This window comes from Nyctibius grandis, chromosome 4, assembly GCF_013368605.1.
Source record: "Nyctibius grandis isolate bNycGra1 chromosome 4, bNycGra1.pri, whole genome shotgun sequence".
Taxonomy (NCBI): domain Eukaryota; kingdom Metazoa; phylum Chordata; class Aves; order Nyctibiiformes; family Nyctibiidae; genus Nyctibius; species Nyctibius grandis.
This window is the reverse complement of record NC_090661.1, coordinates 15,467,610-15,483,628: the sequence shown is the minus strand read 5'-3', so window position 1 is coordinate 15,483,628 and position 16,019 is coordinate 15,467,610. Positions and strand designations below refer to the sequence as shown.

At 38.3% G+C, this 16,019-nt stretch overlaps 1 protein-coding gene across 1 annotated transcript in view; it reads left to right on the top strand.

Annotated features, from left to right (window-relative positions):
* The first annotated feature begins 269 nt into the window (after positions 1 to 269).
* The window catches only part of USH1C (USH1 protein network component harmonin), a 49,141-nt gene continuing 33,391 nt past the window's right edge, over positions 270 to 16,019 (top strand). The window contains exons 1-8 of the mRNA XM_068398713.1: positions 270 to 305; positions 4,276 to 4,343; positions 6,298 to 6,441; positions 6,949 to 7,087; positions 13,459 to 13,567; positions 13,670 to 13,694; positions 14,424 to 14,481; positions 15,260 to 15,354. Coding sequence (XP_068254814.1) covers positions 270 to 305; positions 4,276 to 4,343; positions 6,298 to 6,441; positions 6,949 to 7,087; positions 13,459 to 13,567; positions 13,670 to 13,694; positions 14,424 to 14,481; positions 15,260 to 15,354 — 674 coding nt within the window. The remainder of the gene's footprint in view (positions 306 to 4,275; positions 4,344 to 6,297; positions 6,442 to 6,948; positions 7,088 to 13,458; positions 13,568 to 13,669; positions 13,695 to 14,423; positions 14,482 to 15,259; positions 15,355 to 16,019) is intronic.

Here is a 16,019-nt window from a genome sequence, read left to right as displayed (position 1 = left end):
GGCGCTCGGTGCAAGGCCAGGTAACACGCGGGGCGGGGGGGCTTTTCTTTTACTTTTTCTTTCTCTTTTGCTTTGGCCTTCAGCAGCCAAAGCCTGGGGTCGCAGGGAGGTTAGCGCTGCCCGGGGGCTCGTACCGCTAAAACACCGAGGTGGCGGAAGGCGGGGTATTACACGCGGCACCGGGCGCGAGCCCCGGGCGCGCCTCCGACCGCCCCGGGGCGCGGCCTCGCCGGCGCAGCCGCTCCGCGCAGCGCCCGCACCCGCGCACCATGGAGCGCCGGGTCGCCCGTGAGTTCCGGCACAAGGTAAGAAAGCGGGGCCGCGGGGTCGCCTCCCGGGCGAGCACAGGCTGTGGGCAGAGCTGCGCCCCCACGGCCTGGAGGGAAGCGAAGCGCTGGGCTGGGGCACGGCTGCTGGCGCCAGGAGGGCCTGGGCCGTGCTGCAGGTGCTGGGCGCTGCCTGTGTGCCAGCGAGCGACGGGGACGGGAGAAGCTCGGGGAGCTTGGCGCTACCGTGCCAATAGCGCGGAAAAGCTGGTGGCAGCCTCCTGTGAGAGGGTGCTTGTAAAACTTAAAAACCCTTTAAAAGCGAGGGAGAGAAGAGGAAGAACATTCACCGATGCATGAGCTTTTCCAGGGCTTGATACAATTTATTTTATTTTAATATCGTGTAAAAAATGTTGCACCCGATCAAGTTCAGGGAAGGCAAAAGTGCAGGTGCTGAAGTCCAGGCCCAGGCAGTTCACGTTTGCAGTCCTGCGCGCTGCCAGCCGGTGCTCAGAAGGCTTCAGTTGCACCTTAACATTCACGAGTGTAATTGTGCCTGTGCAGTCATGTGCAAATGCACTTGGTACATGGAGCAACTCAGTCTGCCTGGCACGTCCTTTTGTCGTTTACCCAGTTAAATAAGTGCTCAGCAGAGTTCAAAATTGTATAAGCAAAGTAAGCTCCAAAACTCTATTTACAGAAAGGAGGGGAAAAATGGTTTATGCATTTAAGAGATGTTTTTGCATAGCCATGTAGGACTCTCTCAGACTAAAGTTTTCAGTGCTATTTTGTGGATGTTTTTGTGGGGGAGGTTGTGGTTGGTTTGGGGTTTTTCTTTGTTGTGTTTTTTTTTTTATTGGCTAGGGAATGGAATTTCTTCGAAGTAGTGTAATGTGTTTTATGGAAGTATCACCTGATAATAAAGCCATTAAATTCTTAAAGCAATTAAGAATTGTTAGGATGAAGTAGAGGGGCTGCAAAAAAATACCTGTTTGGCAAACTGAAGTTCAAAAACTTCAGTTTTTGAAAGACCTGGACACTGTGTAGTTATGACTATAGCCATCTAGCAGGTTATTTCTGCCTTGCTACCTATTACTGTATAACTCAACAATGGGTTGTGCAACATAACTATAAAGACGCTGGTTCCTAGGCAGATTTTTGCCATCTTGAACTTTAAACCTTTTCCCTTTCATTGCTGCTATATTCATAAATCATTCTAGTCCCACCCCTGGTAAAGTAAGACTTACTGTCAGCGTTTGTTGGTGCAAATAAGTAGGATGTATGTCTGAGTGAAAACTTTATTCCAGAGGATACTGGAACAGGTATTTTCTTTAAATTATTTTGTATCTTCCTGCTTCTAGTGGTCTCTGTGGCAATTAATGTCTTGGATACTTACTTTTTCTGTGTCAAAGCAGTAAAAATGCTCAGCCAGAGGATCTGAGTTTCTTCCAATGATTTGCCACTTTCATATTTTTTTCTTTAATCAGTTCTCCCTATCAGGCAAGCAGCAATGCAAAATATATATGATATATGCAAATATATTGGTCAGTTCTTCCGTTTCCCTCAGTAGTTTTTCAAAAGCTGTGTAGCTTAAATAGAACTTTGTATTATTCTTCGGAAGCTGGCAGATTGGGCTAGTGCTACAGTAGTGCATTACTGTAATCGGAACTTTTTCCATGCCAAAAAGTGCTTTTTTCCCCCACAACTTCTATTCTACTGAATAAACTTAGACTTGTTGCCAGACTTTATTTTTCTTTTGTATGTGCCATTTTTGTGATGACTCCTTATTAATTTCTGTGCAAAACAGTGCAATTTATGTAGTGAGAAACAGAGCATAAGCAACTCTCTATTTGTGTTCGAGGATTGTAAATTATACAACTACTATGAAGATATCCTTAAATAATCACAGAAGGGTTGAGGTTGGAAGCCACCTCTGGAGGTCATCTGCTCCAACCCCTCTGCTCAAGCAGGGCCACCTAGAGCAGGTTGCCCATGACTCTGTCCAGATGTTTTTTTTTAATATCCTTGGTTTAAAAGCTGTGAAATCATCTATTCTGTATCGCCACAGTTATTTTCTTGAGAAACAGGGAAATACTAAAATACTTCTGGGATCCACGTTATATCAGTGGTGGCGTGGTGTATTTTTTTTTTCCTTAACATGCAGGGGCATGATATTTTAGCATTTATGAAATTAGAGTCAGCTCTTAGAAGCTGTTGATGAGCCTAGGTAAAGTATATGTCTACAGTAAGACTCTGTCCCAAGGAGGTAATGAATTAGGAAAATAGTTTGAGATGCAGGTGGCTACAGTGAAGTGATAATTGGTGGAATAGAAGGCAACAGGAGAAGAATGACCTAATTAGAGAGATTGCCAAGGAAGATTAACCCAGCTGTAGCATTCTGAACACATAAGAAGTCACTTGTGTGTGTGTTTTTTTTCAGAGGATGTGGAAGTTGCTGGTACAGGGTGAGAAGTGCAGGAATCAAACTGGAAGACTGAATGTTGTGTGAGAAGAAATGGCAGAATTTAGATATGGCCCTCCAGTTCCTGAGAGGGAGCAGGGATGTGTCTATCAGTTAGCATAACAGAAGAAAATCATAATGTTGTTATTGGTTGCTTTCCCAATCAGGAGAAGAGATGATGATGGTTTTGCTCTTTGCTGTGTAGGATTGATGTGCTTAAACATTTAGTGTTCTTCATGAGACACTGTTCGTACAGCACCTTAGCTAGCACTAGGGTTTGAGTTCTGTGTACCAGAACTGAAACTGATTTATGTGTTCTATTTTTCCTGATGGGGAAGGGAAGAATGAGTGTTGGACTTAGTTTTACATGTATCACCTTGCCTTGAGTCTGTGTACAGTATTGGTGAACCAGTCAGTTTTGATTGCAGCCATTTTATTTCCTTTTAATACAGACTTCTTCTTCTGTGGTTTGAAATTCACTGTGAATAAATTGGTTTACTCACTAGTATTAATGTCAAGCAGTCTTGTCCTGTATGTAGCTTTTGGCCTTTAGGTGTTTTGAAAGTATCTTTTTCCAGAGGAGACAAGTAATAGGAAACCACCTGTATTTGGAGTCTTGCTGGCTTTAGAGAGCCAAAAGGGACAAAGGGAATATGAAGCATGTCTTTAGTTCAGAATATAATGCAAACCATTGCAAACCTAGAAAGAAAGGGCCTTTCTTTAAGCATGCAAATTGTTCCTCAGACTTCATGTTACAGTAATATTAGCCTTTAGGTCAGATGTAAATTGTTTTCTTAAACATTAAGCTTGTCTGAATTTAAAACTAATGTGATGTGACCTCTCACTGCAAGTAAGATCACTGGGGGTCTCGTGGTCACTGAATATATAAATTGAACTCCTCATATGAGAATTCTTGTTTTGTTTTTTTTTTTTCTTTATTTTACTGTAGTTATCCAAGAGCAGGCATAGTAATATGACACTGGTTTAGGTAAACATACTATTAGTGGGGGAGGAAAGAGTAACTAGCAGGTTCTATCAGTTAAGAGCTGGAGCAAAGAGGAACAGAAGTGTAGCAGTTTGCATAATGTTGGAAGTGAGATCCTGAAATCAGTGGTTTGGACGACAGAACATAGATTATAATCATCTCGGTGTGGTGGTTTTATCTGTGACAGCATGTGCTATATTAATGAATGGCCAAAAAGGTTTCTGAAAACATTTATCCAACAGTACAGTGATTATCAGGTAAGGAAAATATGATATTATTGTAATAATATTACTGCCGAGGGGAAATCTAGCATACAGAATATATCGGTATTTACCACCTTATCCAATTGTTGTAATACTGATTTTGGAAAGTCTTGTTATAAGTTTCACATTGTGAGGTAATACTCTGTTGCAAAAATGTGTCTGTCTTTAAAAAAAAATCAAAAAAAAGTCTTTCCCTATTGAAATCTTTGCTTTATGGCTTAAGAATTTGTGAAAGCTGTATGTGTTCAATGTTTGTGGCTGTTTAGTCAGAGATTTACAATAATGTCCTTGGGTTTTCAGGTGAATCTACTAATTGACAATGAAGCGGAGAAGGATTACCTTTATGATGTGCTACGGATGTACCACCAGTAAGATCTAGCTTTATATATGTTTGTGTAGAATTTGACTAATGTTTTTAAATGTAAAGAGTGAATATTCAAGATTTTAAGTGGTCTTTCTGTATGCTACTAGAAAAGTAGTTGAAGTAATAGTTTTTATTCTGTTTAATGAAGTCTTACACTTTTACAGCCTGCAGACAAGGAAGGAGCTTGTCTTTAATCACCCATAAAGTTACTTTGGTTTTATGAATTGGCAGTTTTGTAAGAGAATTTGATTTTTATTGGGGGGGCAGGGGGGAAAGCACTTGGATGATAAAACTGTTCTTAGGAAACAGGAAGAGACCATTAATCAAATTCATTAATATTTCCAAATAATGCTTATTTATCTGCAACACAGGTTTTCACTGAGTTTACTTTTCAAAGATTTTTACTAACTATTCAGATAAAAATTTGCAACTGTATTATCTGAAAGCTGAAGAAATTTAGTCCGGGAATCTGTTTGGCATGTTTAACAATTCTGGCTTATTGTGACATAATGGGAGAAAATGGTAAGGTGATAGGTCTATTACCAATCCTCTCGCTGAACTGATTTAAACCACAGTTGCTTAGGACCTATATCATTGCAAATGAGATCAGCATCTGATCCATTGTTTTTCAAATACAATGAGATTGTATTTTCCACTCATCATAGACAGGTGACTCTGATAGACGTTGTTTCCAATCGTATATTAATAGCATCTCAGCTGAGTGAAATGTAGATGTTTCCATCTGATGTTTGCACTGAGGTATAGTTATGAGTGTATTCAGCTGCATATCTGATTCAGTTTCACTCAGGTCTGTCTAATTGCTTCTCCATTCATAAAGCCTGTTGTTTGGAGAGCCAGTTGATTCGGTAGCTCTTAATTATTTAAAGTCTTCTTGCAGTTACAAAATTAACAATGCATATAGTAACTTTTCTTTAATTTCCAAAATTGCAATGACTTGAGCAAAATTTCTGATATCTCTGTGAACATATGTTGATGATGTATCACTTTTTTTTAATACATTATGAAGTATTTGAGGGCAAAAATATGTGCAGTTGCTGTTTGGAGTTAACATTTAAAGTCTGCTTCACTGTGAATAGCATTTCCCAAAGTATTTGACCTCTAATCCCATGTAATATGCATTCCTGATCTGTATTTTCAGTGCATATGCCTCAGAAATATTGTATGCCGGGAGGTGTAAATTATGGGAAAGGAAACCTACATACACAGGATGTTGTGTAGAAATAGCTCCACTGAATCTTAGGGAGCTGTTAATCCACTCTTGCAGCTGGGCAGTGAAGTACATTTTCTAGACCTATCTCAGTGCTGACAATATTAAGGAGACTACTTTGCATAGCTCTCATAAAACAGTTGTTCACAGCAGTTTAACTTCTGTGGATTTTGTTTATTGGTTGATGGCCCTTCGATTTTGATTTGAAAAACATTTTAAAACTTAAACCAAGTCTTTGCTCTAGCTACTGAGTACTGTGATTTTTTCTTATCCTGCATCAAAACAGTTCGTCAGTCCCCTAAGCTCAGGAGAGGAAGGAGTTTATACCTAGAAGGATTGCTTAGAAGGATTGCTAACTACTAAGGAAACAAAAATCTAGTAGGCAGGTATATCTGATTTGGAAAGTTATTTCCAAATGGTTCCATAAATCTTTCGGGAACCGAGAATAAAATCAAAAATGTCATCTATAAAAGTGATGTTCGTGACCTTAAAAGACAAAGTCAGTTATTTTCAGTTATTTTGAAGGAGGTAGTTATTACTCCTCTTTGCTTACAGAAGTCTTGCTTTCTCAAGCTATTTTGCTTTGGTTAAACCAATATCTACATAAATAGCTTTTTTAGGAGGTTGAAGGGACATGCAAATTTTAAAGCCACGTGTACAGCAAGTTATTAAATTATGGTTTATGATGTGTTGATTACCTGTATCTTGTTTTCTCACTGTATTTTTGTAGATCTATGAATCTCCCAGTGCTTGTGGGGGACTTAAAACTTGTGATTAATGAACCAAGCAGATTGCCTCTGTTTGATGCTATCCGCCCACTTATCCCATTAAAACACCAGGTGGAATATGATCAGCTTACACCTAAAAGATCACGGTAAGAGAATGCAGAACAATGCACCTAACTTAAATACCAGCAGGAAATACTGACTGAGTTTTGAGATCAATTCAGAGTAAAATATCAGTCACCTGTGTAGAGCTGGGCATAATTCTTTTCACTTTTGCTATATTTGCTAGAAGTACAGTTTTGAGTTACCTGAAATTGTTTGCTAAGTAGTTTAATCTAGCAAAAGCAGGGTAAGGGAGTCAAAAACAATGCTTTCCATTTGAAACAATCTGTTCTAATTTTTCCTGCATTTAATAATAACAAAAATTCTAATAGCTCTAACTGTCTAGAAGCAGACAGCTTCAATGATTGTGGATGTCTTTTCTTATGAAAAACACTTGATGGCTTTAGCTAATACACATCCATCCAAACTTCAGTCAACTTGCTTTTTTCATGCCTAAATGTTATAAGAGAAAAATAATGTGTAACTCTCATATGAAACATTATTGCCACTAAGTGTTATGCAGCTGAACAGTCAAGTATCTTCCATTTTTGCAGAAAGCTGAAAGAGGTGAGATTGGATCGTTTGCATCCTGAAGGACTTGGAATAAGCGTGAGAGGTGGAGTGGAATTTAGCTGTGGCCTCTTCATCTCACAGTTAGTTAAAGGAGGACAGGCAGACAATGTTGGACTTCAGGTAAGAAAATCATATTCATGGCTACTGTGCTGCAAAAAGCCTTTTGCTACAATGTTAGGGAAGCAGGCAGTAAAAATTGTTCTTTAATATTTAGAAATAGCTATTGTTAAGGTGTTCTTTGTCTCTTGTAATAAAATTCATAAAATATGTAAGTCAACGCCATAGTAAATACCATTATACCAATGGTGAATCAAATTATTAAAATTGTTCTTTTTTTTCACCAATTTTAATGATATGTAAACCTTTTTTTTGTATTTGGGATATGATAATTTTTGAAGATAAAGGGCTTTCTGGAGGGTTCATACTTCATGAGTAGCAACAGTTAAACGTAAGCAGATGGAAAGAAAGATCTCTAACTAGACTGTGGAAGAGTGTTTTAAGTTGCCAAATTTTGATTAAATGTAGAACAGAGCATATAAATACTAAAAATGTTAATTCCATCTTGCACAGATATAATTTGTGTAATGAAGTGTTTGTTTGACCTTCATGTATAAATTGTGGGGGTTTTGGTTTATGCAATGGAAGAAAGAATCTATTTTTAACCACTGCCAGTGTCCTTTGTACTGCACAGAATTGCACTTTCAGTAATTACATTTTAGATAGATGAACTGTAACAAGATTGGCAAAAATAATTATGTTTAGAAACACTTTTTTTTTTTTCCTACAGCAGTACTTAAGCAATTTGCAATAACAAAGTTTGGGGTGTTTGGGTTTTTTAAGTGTGTCATTTCTTGCTCTTGTATATCTTGGTGAAGAGAGAAGTGAGCAATTGCTATGGCAAATGTCTGCATCTTTCTATGCTTTCGAAGCTGATAAGGTGTATTAAAGGTCTGTGTTTCTGAATAGAAAGGCCGATATGCCTGGCTAACTTCAATTTGTCCAGTGTGAATAGTTGCTGGAAGTGTTGATGTTTGAGGATTATATTTAATATTAGTTCAAAATGTGTTAGACTGGCATGATTCATTACAGTGTTTAATTAAACTAATGTGTTTTGTAGATACGCTTCAGTGTAACCCCACAACTCTCTTAGATTTTTTTTTTTTTTTAAAAAAAAAGCTTTGTCAAGAAGGCAGTCAAAGTCAGGGTACTGTGTTTGTATAATTCGTGCTGAGAGCTTTCTAAAATTTAAAGAAGAGTTCCTCTCTCTGTTTGCATACATGCACATGTTCATTTGTTTGTGCATTCATACCTATATATACCATTCACTAATTCAGAATCATCTTTGAGTTAGTCCCATCTTCTGGCAGCCTGCCATGGACAGGCATGGGACCGGCTCCCTGGATGCTTTTAGAAGCTCCTTAGCTCCTTCTTGGAACAAAACCACAAATTCAGGGAATACACCCCCACAAATTCTGTATTTAGTTAGAATTGAGAGGTTGGCATCGGACCCCACAAACACTGTGCTCAAGGTGTCGGTAGCCTACTTTTAAGCATGGGATTTTCCAGTGGGTAACTCCAGAAGAGGGCATTGATGCACCTTCCCAGAGTTTGCACTACGAAAGCTTGTGTACCTTGTGCACTGTGTTACACAGTGAGAATGGGAAGTGTAGACAAGAGGGTTGTTCCTGGATTGTGATCAGCTCAGTAGAGATATTCCAGCTGCATCCTTCCTCCACTGCTAGAAAACTGAGAAAAAGACAAAAACCAGTCACTTACATGGCTTTTGAAAACATCTGGAAAATGCTGGAAGGCATTAATGATGCTGAGCAATAAAGGACTTAATAGCCACTGTCTTAAACTGTCATGCTAGTACATTCATCTTAATGCTGTGTTGCAGCTCTGCTTCTCTGCTTGTTTCAGGCTAAGGTTTTGATACAATCAATAGATAAGGAGTTATGCCTAGTTGTTGTGCTACTGTAAGGATGTCAGGTTTTGTTTTTTCTCAGTATGCCAAAAGGCCCTACTGGCTTTTTGTGACTGAGGCCATTGTACTACATGTTGGTGACAGTGAATGGGATTATAAAGGATCTTTGGGCTGGGTTGTACAACTTGGACTGCAACTCGGAACATGGTTAGAGTTTGGCAGACAAAGTAGGGACAATAAGGGGGAAATGTGCTTGGGACTGACTATGAATTTGGTAAGAGTTAGATTATATGTATTAATATGAACAGATGGTGCTTTGCAGTTCCCATAACTGTCTGACTTCCATTTTTTGATAATGTGGTGTTAAAGCTCAGCCTAAAGTGCCTTCATAATAGGTGGCACTAGGCACTTTCTGAACCCCCACTGAATAATAAGAGCTGACAGGCAGCCCATTGTTCTAAATTGGTGCTTCTGAAATTTCACCCACCTGCTTTATTTAACTAAATCTCTACACATTTTCTATCCCCAAAATGCTGTCTGAGAAGGGTATAATAATCTTCTATTATACCATCAGTTTTATATTCTGCTCCTTTTTTAAAAATTCAACTTCATTTTGCATGATTTCTCCTTGAAGTAGTTTCCAAGTTACATTAAAATGACTGAATTAATCATGAAGGCTCACTGAGGTGTTTGTAGTTTTGGCCTTTTTTTAACTACAGTTTCTCTAAAAGGCAAGTGTTTTGTCCTTTCATGAAGAAATGTACTTTGTCTTTTTTTTTTTTTCCCCCCCTCTGCTTTCTGAGACTTAGATCTGTGGGGATTCTGCTGAATACAAAGAGATGGAGATTGGTATGAGTGATGAAAGTGGAAGAAGTATACAAAATGAGAATTTTGAAACAGTGATGTTATTATGTAAAAACCCTTCAATTCCCTGGAAGCACTAAGTATTATATTTCTTATGTTAAAAGTTACAAATAAATAGGCATTTTACTTGGAAAAAGTGAGGTTTGCAGCTTTTCTTTTGAAAGTCTGTCATCTCCCTGTTTGATAGGGAAAGGGGAAACGGTGATATATAATAACAAAATAATTATTACTGTTCTACTCTGCTCAAGCCTGCAGACTTTTATCTCTACTACTTCTGGTTCAGAAGGTTGATATGCAGTGATACCACTACAAAAGTAACAGAATACATGAAAACAACTATTAATTGCTTCAGTGTATGAACACTTTTTTGCAAGAAAAGCTGTTCAATTGTCCTAAAAAGAAGCAGTTTGTTACATGCCTATGTCTCCTGTAGTTCAGCCTAGACTGGGGTATTTCTAAAGCACTATCAGTCATAAATTGTCAGTAACAGAAATGTCATTAGGATGAGCGAAGAGTACTAGACTGTCTTTTCATTTCATTTCTGAAGCTCAGCAAAGAGGAGTATTAAGAATATCTGTATGGGAAAAGTTTATTCCCATATGGGAGGAAAAAATAAAATACATTCTTGGCTGCATTTATAATTTTGTGTGTGCCTCTTAGGGAGATGATATAATACTAACAGCTATGACTCGCTTAGTGAATGATGACATCCTCAGAGCAACACTAGTTCTGGTAATACAGAAGCTATATGGAGACTCACAAATAGAAATGCCATTTGTAGTCCTAAAACTGGAATCTTTCTGTGTGCTATGGCATTGCAGTTAATAACAGTAGGTTAGGTTACCTTTGTAAAAAGCTGGGTTTGTGCAAAACCAGGCTCCATGGTCTTACAGCCTGCATGATGTGGAAGATGTGAGTAAAGGAAAGATCTTGAACTAAACTAGAAACAACCAAAAAACTCACCACCAACAAATATGTAAGATCAACAGAAAAGTCAAGGTCTATGAAATGAGGTCAACGTTGCATACTTGAGGTTAAATAGTTATACATGAACTTCTGGTATTTTTGCAAGTGAGTAATCCAGAGAGAGGCCGGAGATGGGAATGGAGGAAGCTTTTTGAGCATTTTACTATTGAGGAACTCAACTTTCCTTTGAAAAGCACAGGCCACTTGCTTTCCTACCATTTCCTAGAATAACCAGCAGAATCCTAAATAGGCTGAGAGTCTTTATGGTTTGTAGAGAATATTGAGTCTTTATGCACAGTGCCACAAGTCTGACTTAGCTCTGCGCCATTTTGCTTCTTGGCCGTACAGTCACATTGCCAGTGCTAATCCAGTCCTAAAAATGCATTATTTGCAATGGATTTCCTGAAATGTCAAGGGCAATGGAGCAGCTCTAGATTCTTGGTTTTGGGGTGAGAAACTAGCTTAGAATTTAGCAGGGGAAAGAGGAGTGCAATGGCACAGCTACCAGGCCTGTGGGATGGGTGGTTGGGAGAATGGATGTGGTTTTGAGCATTTGGAACAAGTTGGTTAAGTGAGCGTTCTCTCATAGTGAGGGCTATCGGGGTGTGACACTAAACTGCAGAACCCATGTGCTTTTCCTTGCCTGATTCTGCATTTTTACCACAGGTTGTATGTTCAAAAGCCTTCAGTACTGACCTATTTCTGCTCTTAATAAAGACAGTATTACAAATCTAACTGATTTAAATGAAAACAGTCAAGCTTTTAGGAGTGCTGCAACTGCACACAGGTCATTGCCCTGGGTGAGATTTTTGGCTGACCAGCAGGTGGAGCAGAAGTCCCACCGGTTAGGGGCTGGGGACCACAGCCATGTTCTGCCTCTGCAAGTGTATTCTCTCCTGCAGGACAGTCACATATTGCATTTTCTTTGCTTTTGTAGTCTTCTGATGCTGAGTTGTGTCAGATCAAAATCTTTACGTTTCAGTGGAGAGAAAACTGCACTACATGAACTATGCTGGTACAGTGGATGTGTTGTTAATGTTTTGTGTACTATTGAATATGGCACGTCCCAGAAGCAGTAGAAAAGTTTGTGAAAGTGAAAAAGATAAGCAGGTGGTTTGTTGTTTTGTTGTTTTTTGGTTTTGTTTTTTTTTAGCTGAACAGATCACAGTAGGAAGATTCGATAATATTTATTACATATAGAAAAAAGGCAAAGGTGATGGCATGCCCAATGTCCTGTCACCCAGGGGTAGACCTGTCACAGGGTTACATTGTTAATGTGACAGTCTCTAAGACATAGGCCATATTGTGGAATTCCTACTTCCAGTTTCACTCCCTCCTCTCACATAAATGTGGTGATGTGTATTTAGACTTTTTGTGCTGAGCTGTACAGCACCAGAGGAGGAGTCTCCAGCTGTGCCCATTTTTTCCCTAAAACTGTCAGCAAGGTACAAGGAAGCTAGTCCTCGGTGGGCTAGACCATGACTTCTTCACTTTTTTTCGGGCACAGATGCTTCCATCAAACTTGTGCGATGGAGAAAACAGGGGATAGACTGTATGATTTGGTCTGTATGGCCACAGCAGATCACTTGCTCAGTCTGACTAAGACTGGTGGTGTTACCTTCTATCTTTTTCAGTCCATTGTATACCCAGTTTGTGAGACAGAAGGCACATAGGTTTGGAAGATAATCAAAGAGGGCCTGTATCTGTACAGGGACCCAGAGCCAATCCTTTAGGATGGAGGACAGAGTGCAAATTACTGCTCCTTTCAGTCAAGTTATTTTCATCTAAATTTGCCTTGGGGATAGCACTAGTTTTGTCTCTGCTATTCAGAGTGCGTGTTCTTGGTCTGTTTTGTAGCTGTCTATGTTCCTGTCACCCATGGAGCCCAAATATATGTATTGCATACACATGGAGGCCTGAGTAAGCTTAGGAATAAGCACTTGACTTCCCTTCTGTCTCGTGGGATCTTCCTTCTATGTTTCTGTCTCAGATTTTCTCACTTGTTTCATGTCATACTACAGGGGGAATGCCACAGCCTAGAGGCCACAGTAGGGTGGCAGTACCATCTTCTCAACCATAGTATATGATGGGTTGCTGCTGTGAAACACTTGAAAATCTATCACACATGAGTAGCATTTTCTAACTAGTGTAGATGAACCAAGAAGACTTAAGCTACTGCACCCAAGAATAAGCATTCATTATGCTAGTACATGACTGTTGCAATTGATCAGATGTTGCACCTGAAATGGAGGTAAATTTCGTTAAAATAATGCATTGTTCCAAATCCAGAATCAAGCAAGGTAATAAGACCAAGTTTAGTTTCCTGTTGATCAAAATAGTTACGAAGATATCTCAGAAAACATATGGTAAAAGCAAGCTTAAAGTGCTGAAGTATAAAGGAAGAAAATAACTCCAAAATTACTTGAAATATGGACACTTGTATTTAAGGTAATCTCTGCAGTACAAGTCTGATGTGTAGAGACTCATTTTTTTGCTTTCCACTAGATATTATTTATAAAATTGTTATTTGGGCATTAATCTGCCCTTTTGGTGTTAAATATTAAGTTGAAACAAATACAGGTAAATCTGATCTAGACATTACCTGAAATTCAAAAAGTATTCAGGACTCAACATTGTCAAACCTTTGCATCAAAATGATTGCCAGATTGCACCACTGCTTAAAAATTTTTTAACGTTAATTCACAATTTATTTTTTCTTCTCCCTTTCGTTTTTGAGGTTGGGGATGAGATAGTTCGTATAAATGGATATTCCATTTCATCGTGCACACATGAAGAAGTCATAAACCTCATTCGTACTAAGAAAATAGTGTCCATAAAAGTAAGACGTAAGTAACGTAAAAGATCACCTGTATCGCTAAAGATTGCTGTTAATAGATTGCTAGTGATCTGTAGAAAGTGTTACTTAACAGAGTATTTTTCTTTTTCAGATATTGGCATGATACCTGTCAAAAGGTAATGGTATTTAATTTGAAAACAAATTAGGTTATTCATTTTCACATAGCCTTTTCAATTGCCAAAGAACCTCACTGTTTATCTGTATATTTGAAAATGTTTGAATGGGCATCTCTGTAGCTGATTAAAATGTCATGTCCTTTGTGATAAACAAGCAGATGTCTTGTTTGATGAATCTGACCTTTAATGCCAGTTGCCAACTTAATTGAACCAATTTCTGTTTCCTCATTATTCATGGATATTACCTGGAAATTTCACTGTCAATGCACCTAGCTTAACAGAGAGCTCCACTGCTTCTCTATGTACATAACATTTGAGGATTACTTCAGAGCTTAGAAAAAATTCAAATTATTGCCCTCTTCCAATTTTTGTTGAAAAGTTGAAACTTCAAGTGGAATGTTTGAGAAATCTGAGTGGGAGGTGTGTCTCTGCATAGACATATATAAAAGCTGTTCAAGTCGTTATGATTATTCTCACAGTTTTTCTTCGAGTTTCCCAAAATTGTTTCACTTGAAGAGGTTTTCTCAATTTTGTGTTTGACCAGCTTTACTAGCCTTAATAATTGTATTCTTGTTTAATGTCTTATTTAAATTGCTGGAAAACTAACCAGTTGTGAATGGTGTCCAAAGGAACTTACGGATGCAAAATAGGAGGTCACATTCCAAATGCTTCTTGAATACATTCACATTTATTTTGTCCCCATTATTTTATATTACTTTTTCCTTCTAGTTCAGCAGATGAACCCCTTAAGTGGCAATATGTGGACCAGTTTGTGTCAGACGCTGGGGTAAGAGATCAGTATTTATTAAGATGGCTTCTGGGAAATCTGTAGTCGTTCTGAAACACTTTCTCCTCTGACCTTATCACAGAAGTTACTGTATTTATTTCTATGATGCAATATCTTGTTACAAGTATTCTGGGAGAAACATCTTTTGTGATATGAAATTATTCTAGAATCATTAGGTAAGGAAAGGGCAGGATGCAAATTAAATATCTGTTACTCATTAATTGGTACTTTTTTTTGCTTGAACTTATTAACTCAACCAGGCTATAATTCTACTGTATAAATCTTTAACAGATTATTTGGTCTATTTTAGCTTTATTAGTGGAGGAATGACAGGTATGAATGCAAGTGATTTCTGTGGATTGCAGCAATGAAAAGAGAGATCACAATTACTGTTCTTTTGCATTCAGGAAGAAAGACTTAGTTAAATAGTAAGCACTGTCATGGGATTTTCCAGCTCTTTTGTCAAGGAACATCTAACTTATTATTTTGCCATATCACTTTCCTCTAATTTTCAGTCACCCTTTTCTGAAGACAAAGACTATTTAAACAATCTTCTCCAAATGGAAAGATAAGTTCAGTCTTTCACCTCAGCCATGCAGTTCCTCTGGAATAACTGTACTTCACATTCACCTCCAGTAGGACCTTAGAGGAATCTTATCTTGATGTTGGCAGGGTTTGATCCTGCCTTCATGAAGTTTTATATATAAGACTTTATTTATAAGGCTTCAAAACAGAGTAACATCTGCTGCATTTTTTAATCCCCCTACAGGAAGGAAAGGGCAGTATTGCTGGTCTTGCTTCTTCTGGAGGGAGGGACAATAAAGAGAAGAAAGTCTTCATTAGCTTGATTGGTACAAAAGGCATGGGATGCAGGTGGGTACATGTTTCTTACTTAATGTCACTGGTTTGTTAAGTGAGACATCCAAGGCAGTTATTTCCATCCTTCATTGATATGATAGCAGAAAAATGGAAATCCATGCTGGATCAGGAAGGCAAATTGGAACAGGAGGATGTCTGTGGCACACATAATTGGACAAGGCATAAATACCTGTGTTACAAGTTCTGACTTAAAACCCCCCAAAAAATCTTTTAAATTTAAAAACAAGAGCAAGCTAATAGTGACATAATACAAGTTGTCATGGAACTGGATCTGTTAAATGCTGCTCTGTGAGGTAGCAAGTTCCAGCACTGTCCAGGGTCAGGTTTACTCCCTGAACTTAGACTGCTTTCTGTGACCCTTTTCAGAACTGAGAAGCTATCACACAGTTAAATCCAGTCTCTAAAAGTAATGTTGAATTTGCAAGATTTTTAAAAATATGAAGAGATGCTTCTCAGACTGCTGTCTTTGCAGCTAGGTATGGAGGTTTTGGGGTAGAAGGGATATTGTAGGATTTCTTATATATTTATGAATATATAGTTGAAATTATCAAGATTGACTGCACAGAATATTTTCTAAATTTTCTTTCATATTATTTGGAAGATCTAAAGGTTTTAAAAAAAATTATTTACAGACTTGGAGGGGTGGTTCGACATCACCT